This window comes from Gouania willdenowi, chromosome 8, assembly GCF_900634775.1.
Source record: "Gouania willdenowi chromosome 8, fGouWil2.1, whole genome shotgun sequence".
Classification (NCBI taxonomy): domain Eukaryota; kingdom Metazoa; phylum Chordata; class Actinopteri; order Blenniiformes; family Gobiesocidae; genus Gouania; species Gouania willdenowi.
This window is the reverse complement of record NC_041051.1, coordinates 6,124,024-6,140,448: the sequence shown is the minus strand read 5'-3', so window position 1 is coordinate 6,140,448 and position 16,425 is coordinate 6,124,024. Positions and strand designations below refer to the sequence as shown.

The following is a 16,425-nucleotide window of genomic DNA, read 5'->3' as shown; positions in this document are numbered from 1 at the left end:
GGTGTTATGGTATTTGGAAGGTGGGTGACGTCACTGACGCTTTCCGTCTCCGAGCAACAGGGAACTTACAAGTTGCGTTTAGATACGCTCAATATTTTCAGTTAACATATTGCGTATATATATATATATATATATATATATATATATATATATATATATATATATATATATATATATATATATATATATATATATATATATATATATATATATAAGGGAGACCATACCTCCGGTTTTTGCCCGGACATCTCCTCTTTTCGCCGGACCGTCCGGTTGGATTTTATAAACTCATCAAAAAGGCCGGGTTTCCCAGGGACCCTGAACGCATCTAGGAGAACACGAAATTACCGTAACTTCGCTAATATTTGCTCTATCGGATAAATTCCAGCACTTTCTGAAAGATAAGGAGTCACTCTTTACAGTCATTACGGTCATTTTTTCACAGATGACGAAATCTTTAAAGATGCCGCTTTTGTCAGACACAATGAAAAGAGAAGAGTGACACTAGTCCGACTCCAAGACCAAAAGAGACCAAATACTAGTGGATTTGCAATAACAAATTATTCATTTACTATATTGTATTTACTATTTTGCCGTTAAAAGGTAGATTAAAGAAAACGTGGAATACTTTGAGTATGACGAGATGTGTCCTCTTTTTTCAAAGTCAAAATGGTCACCCTAATATAAACACAATGGCATTTTTTTTTGTAAAGATAATAAATCAAATTTATATAACGCTATATTCACAGAACGTCTGTCCTTCAGCCAGATCAAATCAAATGCTTACACAACAAATAGCATGTAAACGAAAATGTAGTATTGTGTAGTGGTAAAATGTCTGTAACATGATTTTTTTTTCAATAATAATAATAAATTTGTTTTTGCACGTTTTGAAACGTTAAAGTAGTGTTTTTGTTTTTTACAACAAGTCAGAAGTGTACACACTAAGATACAAAAAAGGGACATGCAAGCAAGATTCACACACAATTGAAAGAAGAAAAAAATAAATAAATAAAAGGGGTAAATCAGTTATTATTCCACTTCAACGATATTGTTGTATATTGTCACAGTTTTTATGTTTTTTTTTTTTTTTTGTATGAATAAGGGACAAAGTCTCAACATATTCTTTAAATTCACATAGAAAGCTTACAAAAAGGGAAGAAGATTTGTTGAATTTACACTTGTATATGTAAAATTTACCATATAAAATGAACAGGTTTACAATTAAATCAACTTCGTTTTTCTTATTTTAAAAGTATATAATTATACATTTACAATTAAATATGATTAATTCTGTGCTGGAAGTGATTTTCCATTTGAGCCCAGAAACCAATTAAATTAATACAGTAATAAAATAAATGTATCTATCACAATGCACAAATAACTTACCATCACATTATAACGCAGTGTTTTTCAACCTTGGAATTGTGACCACATATAGGGTCGTCAGAAATGTCTCATAAATTATTTTTAAAAATTATATTTTAGAAATTTTTAAAATTATTATTGCTTTTCAAATGAAAACACCACACATCATCTCAAGCAACTGTATTCTATACTTTCAATTCTTCAAATATAAATATAGTTAAAGAAAACACAGTATAAAAATGTTTAATAAATAATAATAAATCAATAAAATAATATTTGTGTAATTTTAACACAAAAAAAAAAAAACATTATTCTTTTTCAAATTAAAAACACCACACACTGTCTCAAGCAATTGTATTCTATACTTTAACTTCCTCAAATATAAATTTAGTAAAAAAAAAAAAACAATATAAAAAGTGCTAGTACTACTATTAACACTATATCACAAACATGATAAAAAATAAATAAAATAAAAATGTATTTTAGGTCTCTGGAGTTGCCAGAAATGTGTGATATCAAAATGAGGTCACGACCCAAAAAAGGTCACGACCCCACTGTGTTAAAGGGAAAAAAGCGCTTTTGAACAAGGCATAAATCCTCAATGTGATGGCCAATCACATTCACCCTTGTGTTCTTTTTGACCAATTAGAGCCAGCAGCGGGCGGGACTTAGTAGGACCGCCCTTACCCTCAGCTTGAATCACTACCGAGAGGATTGTTTGTTGTCAAAATGGAGTTCTTACTGGGAAACCCGTACAGCACTCCCGTGGGCCAGTGTATAGGTATGGAAACGTTCCTCGGAATTAGCTATCGTAACAACTATGCAGAGTTTTAGAGTGTGGGAAAAATAAAAATAAAATAAATGATGGATAACGCTAGAATAAAGCAGTGAGATAACGGGCATCATCGCTACAGACGCCATTCACTTGTACTAGGCTTTTAGCTAACGTTAGCATGCTAACAAGCACCGTTATATTCACTAAGAATCCTGCGTTTTTAAACACTTATCTAAGACAAGTTTACAGTTAATATATTTAGTCGTAATCATACTGGTTGTGTAGTTCTATGGTTTACCAGGACTAGGACTGACAATGTTCTTTATAATAGCTACAGCTAACAACTAACTTTATGGAAGTTTCCCTTGTCAATTTGGAGCTGATGGGCCACCGGTGCAAAACATTGATTAAAACGCATTTTATAATGCCAAACACATGAGGAAATATGGATTACAGATTATTGAAACACAGGCTGAATTTATGTAATGTCCTTTTGATTTTAAATGAACTGTTTTTCTGTTCTGTGCCATATTTTAATGCTCTGCCAATATTCATAGATTTAATCACAAACTCACCCTTTATTATTTGCAACAAAATGCTGAAAATGTGCAGCTAATCAAGAAATTGAGAAACAATGTGTTTTGAATAATATTCTTTTTGGCAAAAAAAAAAAAAAGGTTTAATATTTATATAAAGCAATGTGATGTACGTTCATATTATTTATTTATTTTTGACAGAGAAAGCTTTAAAGTAAAATATTCTCCGCATTTGCTCAACAGAGAATACTGTAATGAAAATAACATTTACCAGAAAAATGAATCAGAATTGCACACAAAAAGAAAAATATTTCTATAAACTCAAAATTTTGATGAAAAATTACATTTTTAATGGGGTTCTAGATTTTTCACATTGAAAATATAGTTTTAACAAATATTTCCAATGGAAAATGTGTGTAGCAGTGATATAATGTCATTGCTCACACGTCAACTATATAATATTTTATACTACAGTCACTTTTACACTTCAAGATTGTAGGGGCATTTATTTATCACATTGTTATGCTTTCAATTCCCAATTTTCTTTCATATTATAGCTCCTCTCGTCGAGCTCTATGCTGGACTTGCATGATTAACTTGACCAATTAAATGTCAGTGTACTAATCCTCTGTGTCCTGCTTCAGACAATTCCTGCACGATATATATAAAAAAAACCCTCAGGAAACATGTTTCTGAATTTGATCCATTTTATAGCAGAAGAAAAAAAAAATGCATTAATAAGCAAGAGTGATAGAATCAAGACGAGAAGTATGTTGTGTCAGTTTATGGAGGTAGATTGTGTCTTTATTATTCAATCAAAAATAGTTTCAGTCCCAAAAAAAAATCACTTTAATCAAAAAACACATTTTCAATCGAAACAAAGTTTATTTCAATCAAAAATTTACATTTTCAATCAAAGAATAAAAGTGTACAGCTATTTATTTGGGTCTCAATTATTATTATTTTTTGCATTTGAACACTTTGATTGAAAATGTTTTAGTTTTTTATTGAAGTCACATTTTTTTGTATATGGGCCATATTATGGGTTGTACATTTGTCTATATTCAAAAAAATAAAACATTTCAATATACAGAATACTTCAATCAAAAAAATATTTTCAATCAAAGAAAAAAATGTTCAAATGCAATTTTTTGGGTCTCAAATACTTTTGATTTGAAGTGATTTTTTTTGTTGTTGGATTGAATAATGAAGACACAAATCAACCTCCATATTAATTTAATGTGAGAAAACCCACTCATGTACACATAGTGGTTGATTTTGTTTGCTGTCAGAATCTAAGAAACTGTTGTTATAGATCAGAGGTGGAGAACTTTTATCAGAGCAGGGGCCACAAAAATGTGTCTGTTTGATCGGCCACGTTCTGTACATTTATGTCAGCATTCAGAATAACCTGAGCGTTAATACAGGAATCTTTTTTCTGTATTTCTGTTGTTGTTTTGTTTGTTTGTAATACTGTGGGTTTGCAGTCATTTTTTGGTGTTTTTCTTATCTTTTTGTGTACTTTTGTTGTAATTTTGTAGGTTTTTTTTTCGTCATTTTGTTTAAGTTTTTGTAATTTTTCAAGTCACATTTTTGTTGATAAAAATTACGTTTATCTGTAATGTTCATTTCAACCAGGCAGCTTTGAGCTGTGGAAACCTCTAACCCAGTGGTTCTCAACCTTATATTGAGTGTTTTTTCCCGTGTATTTCTATTGTTGTTTTCTTATTATTTGTAGTAGTTTTGTGTGTTTCTGGAGTATTTTTTCTGTTTTTCTTGTTTTTTACTGTATTTTTTTTTGTAATTCTAGTGTATTCTTGCTGTTGTTTTTTGCATTTTAATATCATTTTATGCATTTACTTTGGGGGCCGCATACAATTAGACCAAGGGCTGCATGTGGCCCCCCGCCACCAGTTGACTCGGTCTGTTATAGTGAGTGTGTCATTGTTAGCAAATCAATCATTATTAATAAGTGTGTGAATCTTATTAGATGAAATAGAGCTTGATAGTGTTTTAATCTCTTAAGGCTCTGGATGACAAAGATGTGCCTGAGAAGGATATGGTGGCTTTGTTGGCTGGTGTTCGACACAGCCTGACACCGTTGGTCATATGATCAACTGGCTTCACTGGTGTGGTTTTTCACTTCCAGGACCAAGAACAGGAAAGTGGTTTCATTAATACACTAAATGTTTGACTCATTTAGCATTTCACTAATTATTGATCAGAATAATTAAATAACTAAGGAGGGAGGATGTGTTTTTTGACCTGTTCTTTGTCCTGCTTTGACTTGAAAATCCACTTGATGAGATTACATTGGAAATCCTTGAAGAAGTGGTTGATAATGCATTTGAACGTAACTTGTTTGCTTTGCTGTGCTGCACTCTCTTATCTGAGGGACCAATGCAATGTTCTGATTCAACTGTTTTGTTTTTCAAGTCGATTTAATAAATAAAAAAAAAACCAAAACATTTTTAGATGGGGCCCATCTATAGTCAGCAAAATGATGGTCTATTGTTCTTTGAATCTATAACCACATGTATTTATTTATCTGAATAATATTCACTGTTATTTTGGAAGTACATTATTATTTGTGCCTTAGTATATAGTCATCTTAAAGTAAAATAAACTGTTATAAATGAGTGACCAAAAATAGTGGAAAAATAGTGGAAAATGGGATTTTAAAAACTACAGAAATTGGTTAAAAGTAGCAAATTAGAGTGGGCAAAAACTGAACGAATAAGTGGTGAAAAAGGGTTCAAAGTGTCAATATTGGCTTAAAAGTGGCAGAAATGGGGGGAGGGGGTATTGTAATTTAAAAAGGAGAACCAAGTAGTTTAAACTGGCAAATAATGGGCATGACAAATGGTGAATGTGGTTAAATTGGCAAAAATAAGCATGAAATATGCAGAAAAGTCATTGAAATTTGATAATATAGCAAAAATACATCAAAAGGAGCAAAAATGTGGCAAGAAAAAGTGATGAAAATAGGTGAAAATATGGCAAGTTTTAAAAATAAGCAAAAATTGGCTCAAATTGTTAAAACTTGTTTCTTGAAGGCATCTGCGGACAGTCCCTCCCAGTGTCTTGCGACTCCCAATTTGGTCCTGATCCCAAGGCTGAGAACCCTATGTGTGCTGAAAATGTCTAGAAAGTGGAAAAATGTGCAGAAAAGGCATTGGAATTTGATGAAGAATTGGCAGAAATGGAAGTAAAGTAGCAAAAAAGCATTTAAAGGCAGGGTTCTACACTAACTTTTCCAGTGGTGGCAGCACAGAATTCGGTCGCACCCTTCTTTTGAACCGGGGGGGAGTGTGTACAGCATAGCCATGCATGCTGATGAATAGTTGACTTAACTGGTGTACCGTAGTTTTGTATGAAGTAAAGATTGACAATGACTCGAGATATATTTGCTAAATGTTTTAATGCCAATATTAAGTTTTTCTGCAACAAGCAGTGGCTGAAATAACAGGTAATTTATTTTATATAATTTTAAAAGAAGATGTAACAAAAAGTTTTTAAATAACAGCAAAGCATAACAACACGTTACATGTATTCTGTTTTTTATTTTTCAGAAATGCTGTACTTGAATTAACTTAACAGTAACATAACCAACTTAGCATCTGCTTTGCTTCACCACATGGAATTAAATTCAGAGGGTCCAGCTGTGATAGTGGGGTCTCCTAACCCTCTTCCCCTGGTCAGGGGTCTGCAACCTTTACTCTACAAGGAACCAAACTTAAGGTTAGCCACAGGTGCAGGAAAGTTGATGATCTGTAGATGTTGCAGGAGGTGAAGTAGGAACGTGCTGAGTCATTGGACAATGTGATTTATTTTAGGTTAACAAATTGTTATATTTTGATTTTATTTGTCATTAATCATTAATAGCCCCTGTAAAAAAACACTATTTCAATAGTTTTTAAAAAAAAAGCTATAGGGAGCCATTGCAAAAGAGTCAGTGTGCGTGCGTCGCGTCACGTCCGCACTCGGTGGGATGTGACGAAGCGCTCAGCCGCTCTGTGCAAAATATTGTCACCCATACACTCTCGCACAGATGCGACCAAATAACATTTTCACTCGCACACACTGAAAGTATACTCGCATATGTGACCATTTTGGTCGCATTCTCGAGCCCTGATTTAAAGGAGCAAACATATGGCATAAACTAGGTGATAGCTTGTTTCTAGTCAGAGATATTTGGACTTCAGGACACCAAATTCCAAGTCAAATTGAAGAGCTTTAACCTTTAACCTTTAACTGTGTGTTGTGTGTGTGTGTTTGCAGAGAGGGCTACAGATGGAGGCTTGCAGAATGAAGACTGGACCCTCAACATGGAGATCTGTGATATCATCAATGAAACAGACGAGGGGTGAGACCAAGAGTCTTCTACATGTTTACTAATTAATGCAGGATAAAGTTTAGTTTCCATGTCTGTCTCTGCATTAAATTGTAATCAAGCTGTTGTTTTTTCACTGACTGGTGAGTGGCCAGCTTAGTGACAAATATTCACAGTTTCTTATCTACAGGCAGCGTAACCAAGGTGACACTGTCTCTGAAATGATGGAATGTATGCCTATATCACGATAGAGATGTAATCAATATCAATAGAAAATATGTGCGATAGAATGTTCCATAATTTCACTGAACTCTGTTAACCTGGAAACAACCCCTGACACAGAACCACAAGGTATTCTGGGGGATGTAGGCAGTTGAACTGCTTGAGCAGCTCCATAGTAGCTGTGTACATTAGTAGCTTCATGTTTTACCACCTGAGATGATGACCCGAGCAAACGCAACAGTGTACGCTGCCGCCACACATGCACACACGCATGTGCAGGGACAGATCATGGATCGCTACTTGGTAAAAGACCAGACACCCACCCAACAAGGTGAACCAGTCCAAGATCCTCCTCCAGATCCACCCAAAGCTCCCTAAGAGCTAAGATCTAATGCTAACCACTTCATAAAAGGAAGAGACCAAGTTAAAAGAACACGGCTTACTGTCATCAAACCACTAAGGGCCACTAAAATACTTATGGTAAGATTTAACACCTGTATGGAAGGATAAAAGCTAACATGTCACACGTCGTGTTAAACAAATGTTAGCATTAAGCTAGCATCACTATTCATCCGTCCCAATATTTTTTAATTATATTTCATGTGTTCCCAGACAAAGCTGGTTCCATTAGACAGTAATGTAACTATTGTGATTTTTTCCACTTTCCAGTGATTTCCAAATTTATGGGAACATAGTCGTGTGATATATTGTTTCATAAGTAATGGTACCGAATCATTGACACATACCAACATATGAATGGGGCCCATTACTCCATATATGCCACAGAGGCGCCAGGGAGCCCACGAGGGCCCCATTTTTCAAATGATCTCTGCTCCATTAATGCTTGTTGAATCGGGCTGTAATTTGACATGGATATTCTATGAGAGACCCTCTTGGAGACCTTTTTTTACTCAGTGGAACCGAGTCATTTGACTGAATTCTCAGGAATGTGGTTACTGCTATTCGGCATGAAGACATTTTGCTCGCCCGGCTGTAGTTCATCCGAACTTGTTTATCATTAGCTAAATCAGACGTGGGCAACCTGTGGCCCAGGGGACACATTTGTTAATAAAATAAATCAAATCAACTTCATTTGTCAGATACACAATCATACAGAGTACAATGTGCAGTGAAATGCATTGTGTGTCACTTCTTCGGGTACTTACACACAGGAACACCAGTATAAAAAGCTAATAAGCAAATACAGTAAAAACATAAATATAAGGGTATTATTATAATATACAGTCCATTGTGATGTGCCAAATGGTATAATATGGATCGGTGTTTGTTGAGGATGTGGATGGGCTGAGGAAAGAAGCTCCTCCTCATCCTCTCAGTTTTTGCCTTTAGGCATCGGTAGCGCCTCCCTGAGGGAAGGAATGAAAACAGTTTATTACTGTGGTGTGTGGGCTCCCTCAGCATTTTGGTGGCCCTGATTCTGCAGCATTTTATGTACCGTATATGTCCTGTGGGGAGAGTAAGTCCTGGTTGGAGCTGCTCCCCATCTATATCATGATACTCCCTGAATCTGATCTGCTGCTACAGCCAAAGGCAACAACTGTATGAATGCGTGCATTAAAACTACATGGAGCATTGGAAGTGGGTTATTAAGTGCAATCAGTTATTGATCATCTTTTATTTGCTTTGGTTTTTCAAATCCCACCAAAAGTCTTGGTAATTCAGAAATGTGATACTGATATTCTACATTGTCCTCAGCATAAACACATGCACAGACTGTCATTGTCTGGGAATGCTTCACCCAACACAGAAATACTGAGGAAGATTGACTCTTTTTGAGATTCAGCAGAATCTGTACACACACACACGCGCACACGGCACATTTTGACTTTGTGCACTTTCCAAATCACTTATTAATAATAAAGTTGAAAAATTTCTGTTTCCGCTCTCTCTTGTTAGTCCACATTTTATAAAAAGTCAGTTCCAAACGGGCGAGTTGGATTTTTGCCCCAATATTACGTCACAAGGAGGAAACTCCTCCTCCTGACAATCCTGGCTCCTCCTACTCTATAAGAATATGAGCTCCTCCCTCTCAAACTATCTCACAGGTAAAAAAAACATAGCAAAGGCAGATTGATATTAGGGATGTCCCGATACAACCTTTTCACTTCTGATACAATATGGATATTGCAGCCTTGAGTATTGGCCGATACCGATATCAGCATGAATCATACATACTTTTATTACTTACTTTGTAGTGTGGAATGTTAGAAAAGGCTTGATCAAGTGATGTTACTCAAACAGAATAACAGTCAACAATTCAAGTTCACTTCACTTATTTTTTACTGTCAGTATATGGTGGGAACAACTGAGGGCAGGGACAAAAACAACAAAAACTTATATTGGAGATTTTAGATGCAGTCCGATAAAATACGATATTTGTTTTCTGGCTGATATCGGACCGATATCAATATCGGATCGGGACACCACTAGTTGATATTACATTTAATATCTTTACATTCAGTATATAGATAATCCTGTATATAGATAAAAAGAAAAACGCTCACAACAGTTTTATTTTTAGTAGCCATTATACCATTACCATTATACCACTATACTCGTATTGCCTATATGGGATGATCTGACGTGTTTGTGACGCAGCGGTTGGACAAATTAATCGACTATCGTCTTAAATGGACCATTTCTGTGGTCAGTAGAGGTGAGGAGGAGAAGGAAGACTGTTAATGATTTATTGCTGTTACAATAAACACATGCGCTGAAGCTACGTGTATTTACGCCCACTCATGCATATGCATGAAGGCTCAAAAAACAGCCTGTTTTTAGAAGCGCTCTGAAAGTGACTTTTCAGAGGCTAAAACTCCAGAAAACAGGCGAGTTTAGTCAAATAAACCTCAAATACTGTGCTGTTGCGGTTCTTATAACAAATGGAGATGGGTGAAAAATAGCATAATACTGGACCTTTAAGCACTTTAACTGTAACTCTTATATTCATGCACTTTGTATTGTTGATCGACTGACTGTATAGTATTTATGTACTTTAAGCCGTGAATAATGTTTGTTTTGTGACCATCCAAGGGTCAACAGATGCAAATAAACATTTTTTCTAACTCTGGCGCATTTACAATATAATTAAATAATTGTTATAATTGTTATACATTTGTTCATCAATGTGCACTGACCGTTTCAAATAAACAAGACATTTTTTCACTAAACCAACAATTTACAAACTAGCTGAATTATCTAAAAATATAAAATCACTGTAACTAGGATTCAGAAGCACGCTGCAGACAATGTAATCACTCAACCTACTAGCATGCAGTCTGCTCCCCATGTGTGCTATATATCAGACTTTATCGCTCCGCCCTGGCCTGTTTAAGCTCAGTAATAGCACCATAGTTCATAAAAAGTGCATCAATGTGTCTCATTTGCAGTGAAGTTAGAGGTAGTATAATTGATTAAAGCCAGTCCTTACTCCTCATACAGTGAAAGCGTTGATCTTCCCTGTGGAAAGAGGCAGGGTTGGGGTTAATTATTATTATAGCTAATTACAGTTATGATGTTTTTATAAATGCAATCTTTATTTGAAAACATCTGTTGCTGTTGTAATTGTAATTGAGTTCAGATAATTGACTGTAATTGTAATCGGCATGGACATAAAAACTATTTTTATGTTTGAAACACAAACCTGGGGAACCATGTTACAGTTCTATGTCACATACGTAGTTAACCATTATTAAAATATGCGTAATATCAACTAGAGGATCATTTTACAATAAATAAATAAAAAAAAAAAAAAACTAGGACTATACTGACAGAAAAAAGGCTCAGACGCCCACACTGAAAATATACCAATATATTCATTGTTTAAGAAGCCTAACAAGGTAACGAAGAAATGAAAAAAATGGATGATAGATAATATATATTAGTGTAATTTACAGCTAACAGAAACAGAAAGCTATTTATTAGCTTTTGTAATTTTGAACGTAATTGTACAGTGCAAAATTAAGCTTTAAAATGGAATTATACTTAAACATTTTTTTTAAAATAATTAACCTGAGAATTTAAAATGTACCAAAGGCTAACTGAATAAATCCACTATTACAGAGTGCAGAGGCCCTATTTTAAATGTAAGGTAATTTAGACATGATAACCAAAATTGTGATCACGATTGAAATGTGATCAATTGTGCAGGCCTGCTTTCAGGGGAACAATAATAATTGTGATCTTAATTGTAATAGGAAAAAATGCTGGTTACCGTAATCATATTGGAGTTGTAATTGAATATGGATAGTTGAAGACCTAATTGTAACTGAAAAATGTAATTTACCCCAACCCTGGATGCAGTCATGCAGAATTTAAAGATACAGATGGTGTGATAACATTTCTGTCTTATTCAAATAGTATGACTGACAGACTCTTAGTGAGGGAGCCCTGTGCAACTAAAACTTTTTCTCTCCTCATTCCTCTCATCACTCTCTCTTTTTAGGCCTAAAGACGCAATGCGGGCTCTGAAGAAAAGGCTGAGTGGCAACAAGAACTTCAGAGAAGTCATGCTAGCACTAATAGTAAGAGTTTTTTTGTGTTGTTACATTCTGACAGTTCAACATCCAAATGTCACAGATATGATTCAAACCATGAGATAATTTTTTCCTCCTCTGACTTAAACCCACCGATCCCAGTGTTACAGTATTTATCCCTGTGCTTGTTGCATTGATTTCATCTACTATTGGTTTTTCTACCATCCTTTGCCTCCTGCAGGTATTGGAGACCTGTGTGAAGAACTGTGGCCACAGGTTTCATGTTCAGGTGGCCAATAGAGATTTCATCGACGGCGTCTTGGTCAGAGTAATCTCCCCAAAATCCAATCCTCCAACAATCGTACAGGACAAAGTGCTGTCACTCATTCAGGTTGTTTTATGTTTTTTTTTTAACACTTTAAAAACCCCAAGTTTGTATAACAGGCCTTGCTAGAGCCTGATATGTAACAAGACCCAAATTGTTATATAAAAAAAAATTAACAAAACCGAAAAATGTAATATCTGGTCAATGATGTAACAAAAATGATCAGCCTGAAATGTAATACTTTTTTAAAAATATAAAACAAAAAGTTACAACTGGTGAGAGTGAATGTCAATAATGGATTAAAGGGCTTAAGTATCATACACGAGATATACAGTGGTGTGGAAAATTGTTTGCCCCCTTTCTGATTTTCCACACTTGAATTTAAACATTAGTCGAAGATAACTCAAGTAAACACAAAATGCAGTTTTTAAATGAAGGGTTTTATTAATGAGGAAGAAAATATTCCGAAGCAACATTGCCCTGTGTGAAAAAGTGTTTGCCCCCCAGTTCCTGTTAAAACATAACTGGTTGATCACACCTGAGTTCAGTTTCTGTAGCCACACCTAGGCCTGATTACTTAAATAGGACCTACATGACAAAGTGAAGTAGACCAAGAGATCCTCAAAAGCTATACCTGTATATAAAGACATTCAGGAAGAAATGAGAAAAAAGTACCGGTAATATAAATCTATCAGTCCAGAAAAGGTCATAAAACCATTTCTAAAGCTTTGGGACTCCAGTGAACCACAATGAGTGGCCTAAACACAGAACTGGTGAACTTTCCCAGGAGTGGCTGGCCGACCAAAATTACCCCAAGAGTGCAGCGACGACTCATCAAAGAGGTGACGAAAGACCTCACATCATCATCTAATATGGAATCAGAACAGTATCATAATGAATGAACTCTTACAAGGTTTTCCACAAATGCACATGCTTTGTTTCACAGTTGTATTTCAGATTCACAAATGCACACGATCTGTTTCGCAAATATTTATTTTATGCAAACTTGTAATATAAATTCTGAAATGCACACGCTCTACTTCACAATTATTATTTTGAGGCACACTTGTAATATCAATCCACAGATAATGCAAATTGCTGAATGTGCATTTACAAACTGCTTCTGTGCGATGAAACATCTGTGTATTTGTGAGAGAAATCACTGCAGTGAATTTTGAGACTGCCCTGACGTCGCGGGTCAATGAACGTCACCATTGGCTGATAAAACTGATTGACAGATTCATCAGCCAATCTGGTGTGTTTGCTTTCAGCCAATCATATGGCTTCTTACATTTTCGCTACACTTTTAAACTAATTGCGGAGCTACTGATATGTGTGCGCATACGCAATGTTCAAACCCTGCAAGAGTTCATTCATTATGATACTGTTCTGATTCCATAATCTAAAGAACTGCAGGCATCGCTTGCCTCAGTTAAGGTCAGTGTTCATGACTCCACCATGAGAAAGAGACTGGGCAAAAATGGCCTGCATGGCAGAGTTCCAAAACCAAAACCACTGCTAAGCAAGAAGAACATTAAGGCTCATCTCATTTTTGCCAGAAAACATCTTGACGATCTCTTTTCTGGCTGATATCGGACCGATATCGATATCAATATCGGATCGGGACAACCCTACGTAAAAGTAACACCGCATTTCAGAAAAAGAACATCATAGCAACAGTAAAATATGGTGGTGGCAGTGTGATGGTCTGGGGCTGTTTTGCTGCTTTAGGATCTGGAAGACTTGCTGTGATAAATGGAAGCATGAATTCTGCTGTCTGTTAAAAAATGCTGAAGGAGAATGTCCAGCCATCTGTTCATGACCTCAAGCTGAAGCAAACTTGGGTTCTACAGCAGGACAATGATCCAAAACACACCAGCAAGTTCACCTCTGAATGGCTGAAGAAAAACTAACTGAAGACTTTGGAGTGGCCTAGTCAAAGTCTTGAGATGCTATGGCATGACGTTAAAAAGGCGGTTCATGCTCGAAAACCATTCAATGTGGCTGAATTACAACAATCCTGCAAAGATGAGCGGGCCAAAATTCCTCCACAGCGTTGTAAAAGACTCATTGCAAGTTGTCGCAAATGCTTAATTGCAGTAGTTGCTGCTAAGGGTGGCCCAACCAGTTATTAGGTTTAGGGGGGCAAACACTTTTTCCACTCAGGGCCGTGTAGCTTTGGATTTTTTTCTTCTTCATTAATAAAACCCTTCATTTAAAAACTGAATTTTGTGTTTACTTGTGTTATCTTTGACTAATGTTTAATTTGTTTGATCTGAAACATTTAAATGTGGAAAACATGTATAAAAGTAAGAGATCAGGAAGGGGTCAAACACTTTTTCACATCATTGTATATAAATATATATATATATATATATATATATATATATATATATAATGTCAATGTCACATTATGTAAATGTCAGAGTTCTCCAAAAGGCTTAAAGGGATCCTCCACTGTTTTTACAAATGTGGCTTAAAACCTTTAAAATGTCATTAGAAGATCTATGCCTAAAAAACACATTATTTTGCACTATATTTGTTTTATTAACATTTAAAAATGGAACTACTTTACCGTTTTAATGATGTCACACGGCCCCACTGCCTGTATACATCCCTTTTTTATTAGAGTCAAACATTCAGCCAGCTTTTTAAATCATTTAGCAGCTTTTCAGGTCAAAATGACAATGATGATGCAGTTTATATATTTTAGTTTTTTTGGTCTTGATGCTACTGATGTGCTTGTTAATGTTTTGACAGTCCTGGGCTGACGCATTCAGGAGTTGCCCTGATCTAACTGGAGTTGTCCACATTTATGAAGAAATGAAAAGAAAAGGCATCGAGTTCCCGATGGCAGATCTGGATGCATTATCTCCTATTCATACACCGCAGAGAGTAAGAAAAACACAATCAAACACAGTCTGTGTTCATATACAGTGATTGAACTGTTCCTATATTCTTTTCCTCACAGGGGACTCCAGAGGTAGATCCAGCCATGAGCAAGTATCTGGCTCCTGCCTCGCCCGTTCCTAAACCTGCCTCATCTGCACCATCTGTTACTCAGCAGCCCAACGTGCCTGGTCCCATCACAGCAACCTCTGAACAAGTGAGGGTCATCACATTTTGAACTTTAGACAATTTGATGCAAATGTCCACGTGTGCTGATCATATTAATAGCTGTGTTTCCATTACCCTTGGAAATAAAAACTGGTAATGGATACACCTGAATTTTGAAAAAACACTGAAATATCATAAAAAAAATGTGTGCGCTTTCATGAGGAGGTTTTTCAGACGTTTTGATATTGGAATGTGTCGCAAAAGCTCAATGGAAACACTTTTTCCACAAATACACATCACAGAACGTGACGTACATGGTCACATGACCACTGCTCTCCAAAAAAACATGGCGCGGTACGTGTAAACAGAAGAGGAGACCAGGACATTTGTTAGCATTAGACTTAAAATGTATTGCTGCCACATTAGACATGAAACAACAAAGGAATATGAAGTGTTATAATGAGGTTTGGCGCGTCCACCTTTCTGCAGTGAAGTCTTGCAAGATGAGATTTAACAAGAGTTACAAGGCTTCAAAACAACCTTCAATGGAAACACGTTCAGAGCGCAATTATTCTTTGGCAAAACTTTCTAAACATTGCTTTTATTTTGCGCAAAACTGTAATGAAACCCAGCTATTGATAATCCTACTCATGCTGTAAAATGTCAGTTTTTAAAAAAATCTTTCAAAGCAACATCTTCTGGCATACAATGTAATTCTGGAATGTACAAGCAAGGAGCAGCAAACCGCTTTAGTTTCTTTGAGGAACGGTTTGTAAATCACTGATGACAAAGGGCTCTCATCTCCTCTGTGCGTAAGTCAGAAAATTTGTTCAAGAGCGCTTTCTCAGGCACTGTGTGCCTTCATCCTTGTTACGCACTCTGGGTGGAGCGGCCCTGAAATTTGGGCGTTCCCATTCAAATCTGTCCTTACGCTTATTCTCCTGGTGACTTTAAGAGTAACTAAACTCCTGCTTTCTCCTGACCTGCCACCAGGAGGGAAATTTTTAAAAAACCTTGATTATGGGTGGAGCTCCTGGAGCCGTTAAGACACGCCCAGTCTATGCTATAAAATCTCCAATGAACAATCTATGCTATGCTAACTAGCTACTCATTACTCACTATACCTCTCTATTCACTCTTTTCTCAATTCAACCTGCTCACTACAGATTGTAGAGCCCACAGGTGCTAGTTTTTTATAAAAGGGGCGGAGCTAACAGTGCTTGTTTGTGACACAAGTTGGTCCCAAAACAGCACATGATCTTGTTCTCAGCAAAAATCAATTTTAATAGCCAGGTTTCAACCCATAGAGGGCA

At 35.9% G+C, this 16,425-nt stretch overlaps 1 protein-coding gene across 5 annotated transcripts in view; it reads left to right on the top strand.

Annotated features, from left to right (window-relative positions):
- Positions 1-2,061: 2,061 nt before the first annotated feature.
- tom1l2a (target of myb1 like 2 membrane trafficking protein a) overlaps positions 2,062-16,425 on the top strand; it is a 39,234-nt gene continuing 24,870 nt past the window's right edge. For 4 of the 5 annotated variants that reach the window (XM_028454300.1, XM_028454298.1, XM_028454296.1 and 1 more), the window contains exons 1-6: positions 2,062-2,149; positions 6,961-7,045; positions 11,700-11,778; positions 11,972-12,121; positions 14,816-14,950; positions 15,027-15,161. In XM_028454300.1, coding sequence (XP_028310101.1) covers positions 2,098-2,149; positions 6,961-7,045; positions 11,700-11,778; positions 11,972-12,121; positions 14,816-14,950; positions 15,027-15,161 — 636 coding nt within the window. In that variant the 5' untranslated portion in view covers positions 2,062-2,097. Of the gene's footprint in view, positions 2,150-6,373; positions 6,421-6,960; positions 7,046-11,699; positions 11,779-11,971; positions 12,122-14,815; positions 14,951-15,026; positions 15,162-16,425 lie in introns of those variants that run through there. The other variant, XM_028454299.1, reaches the window with a different exon arrangement.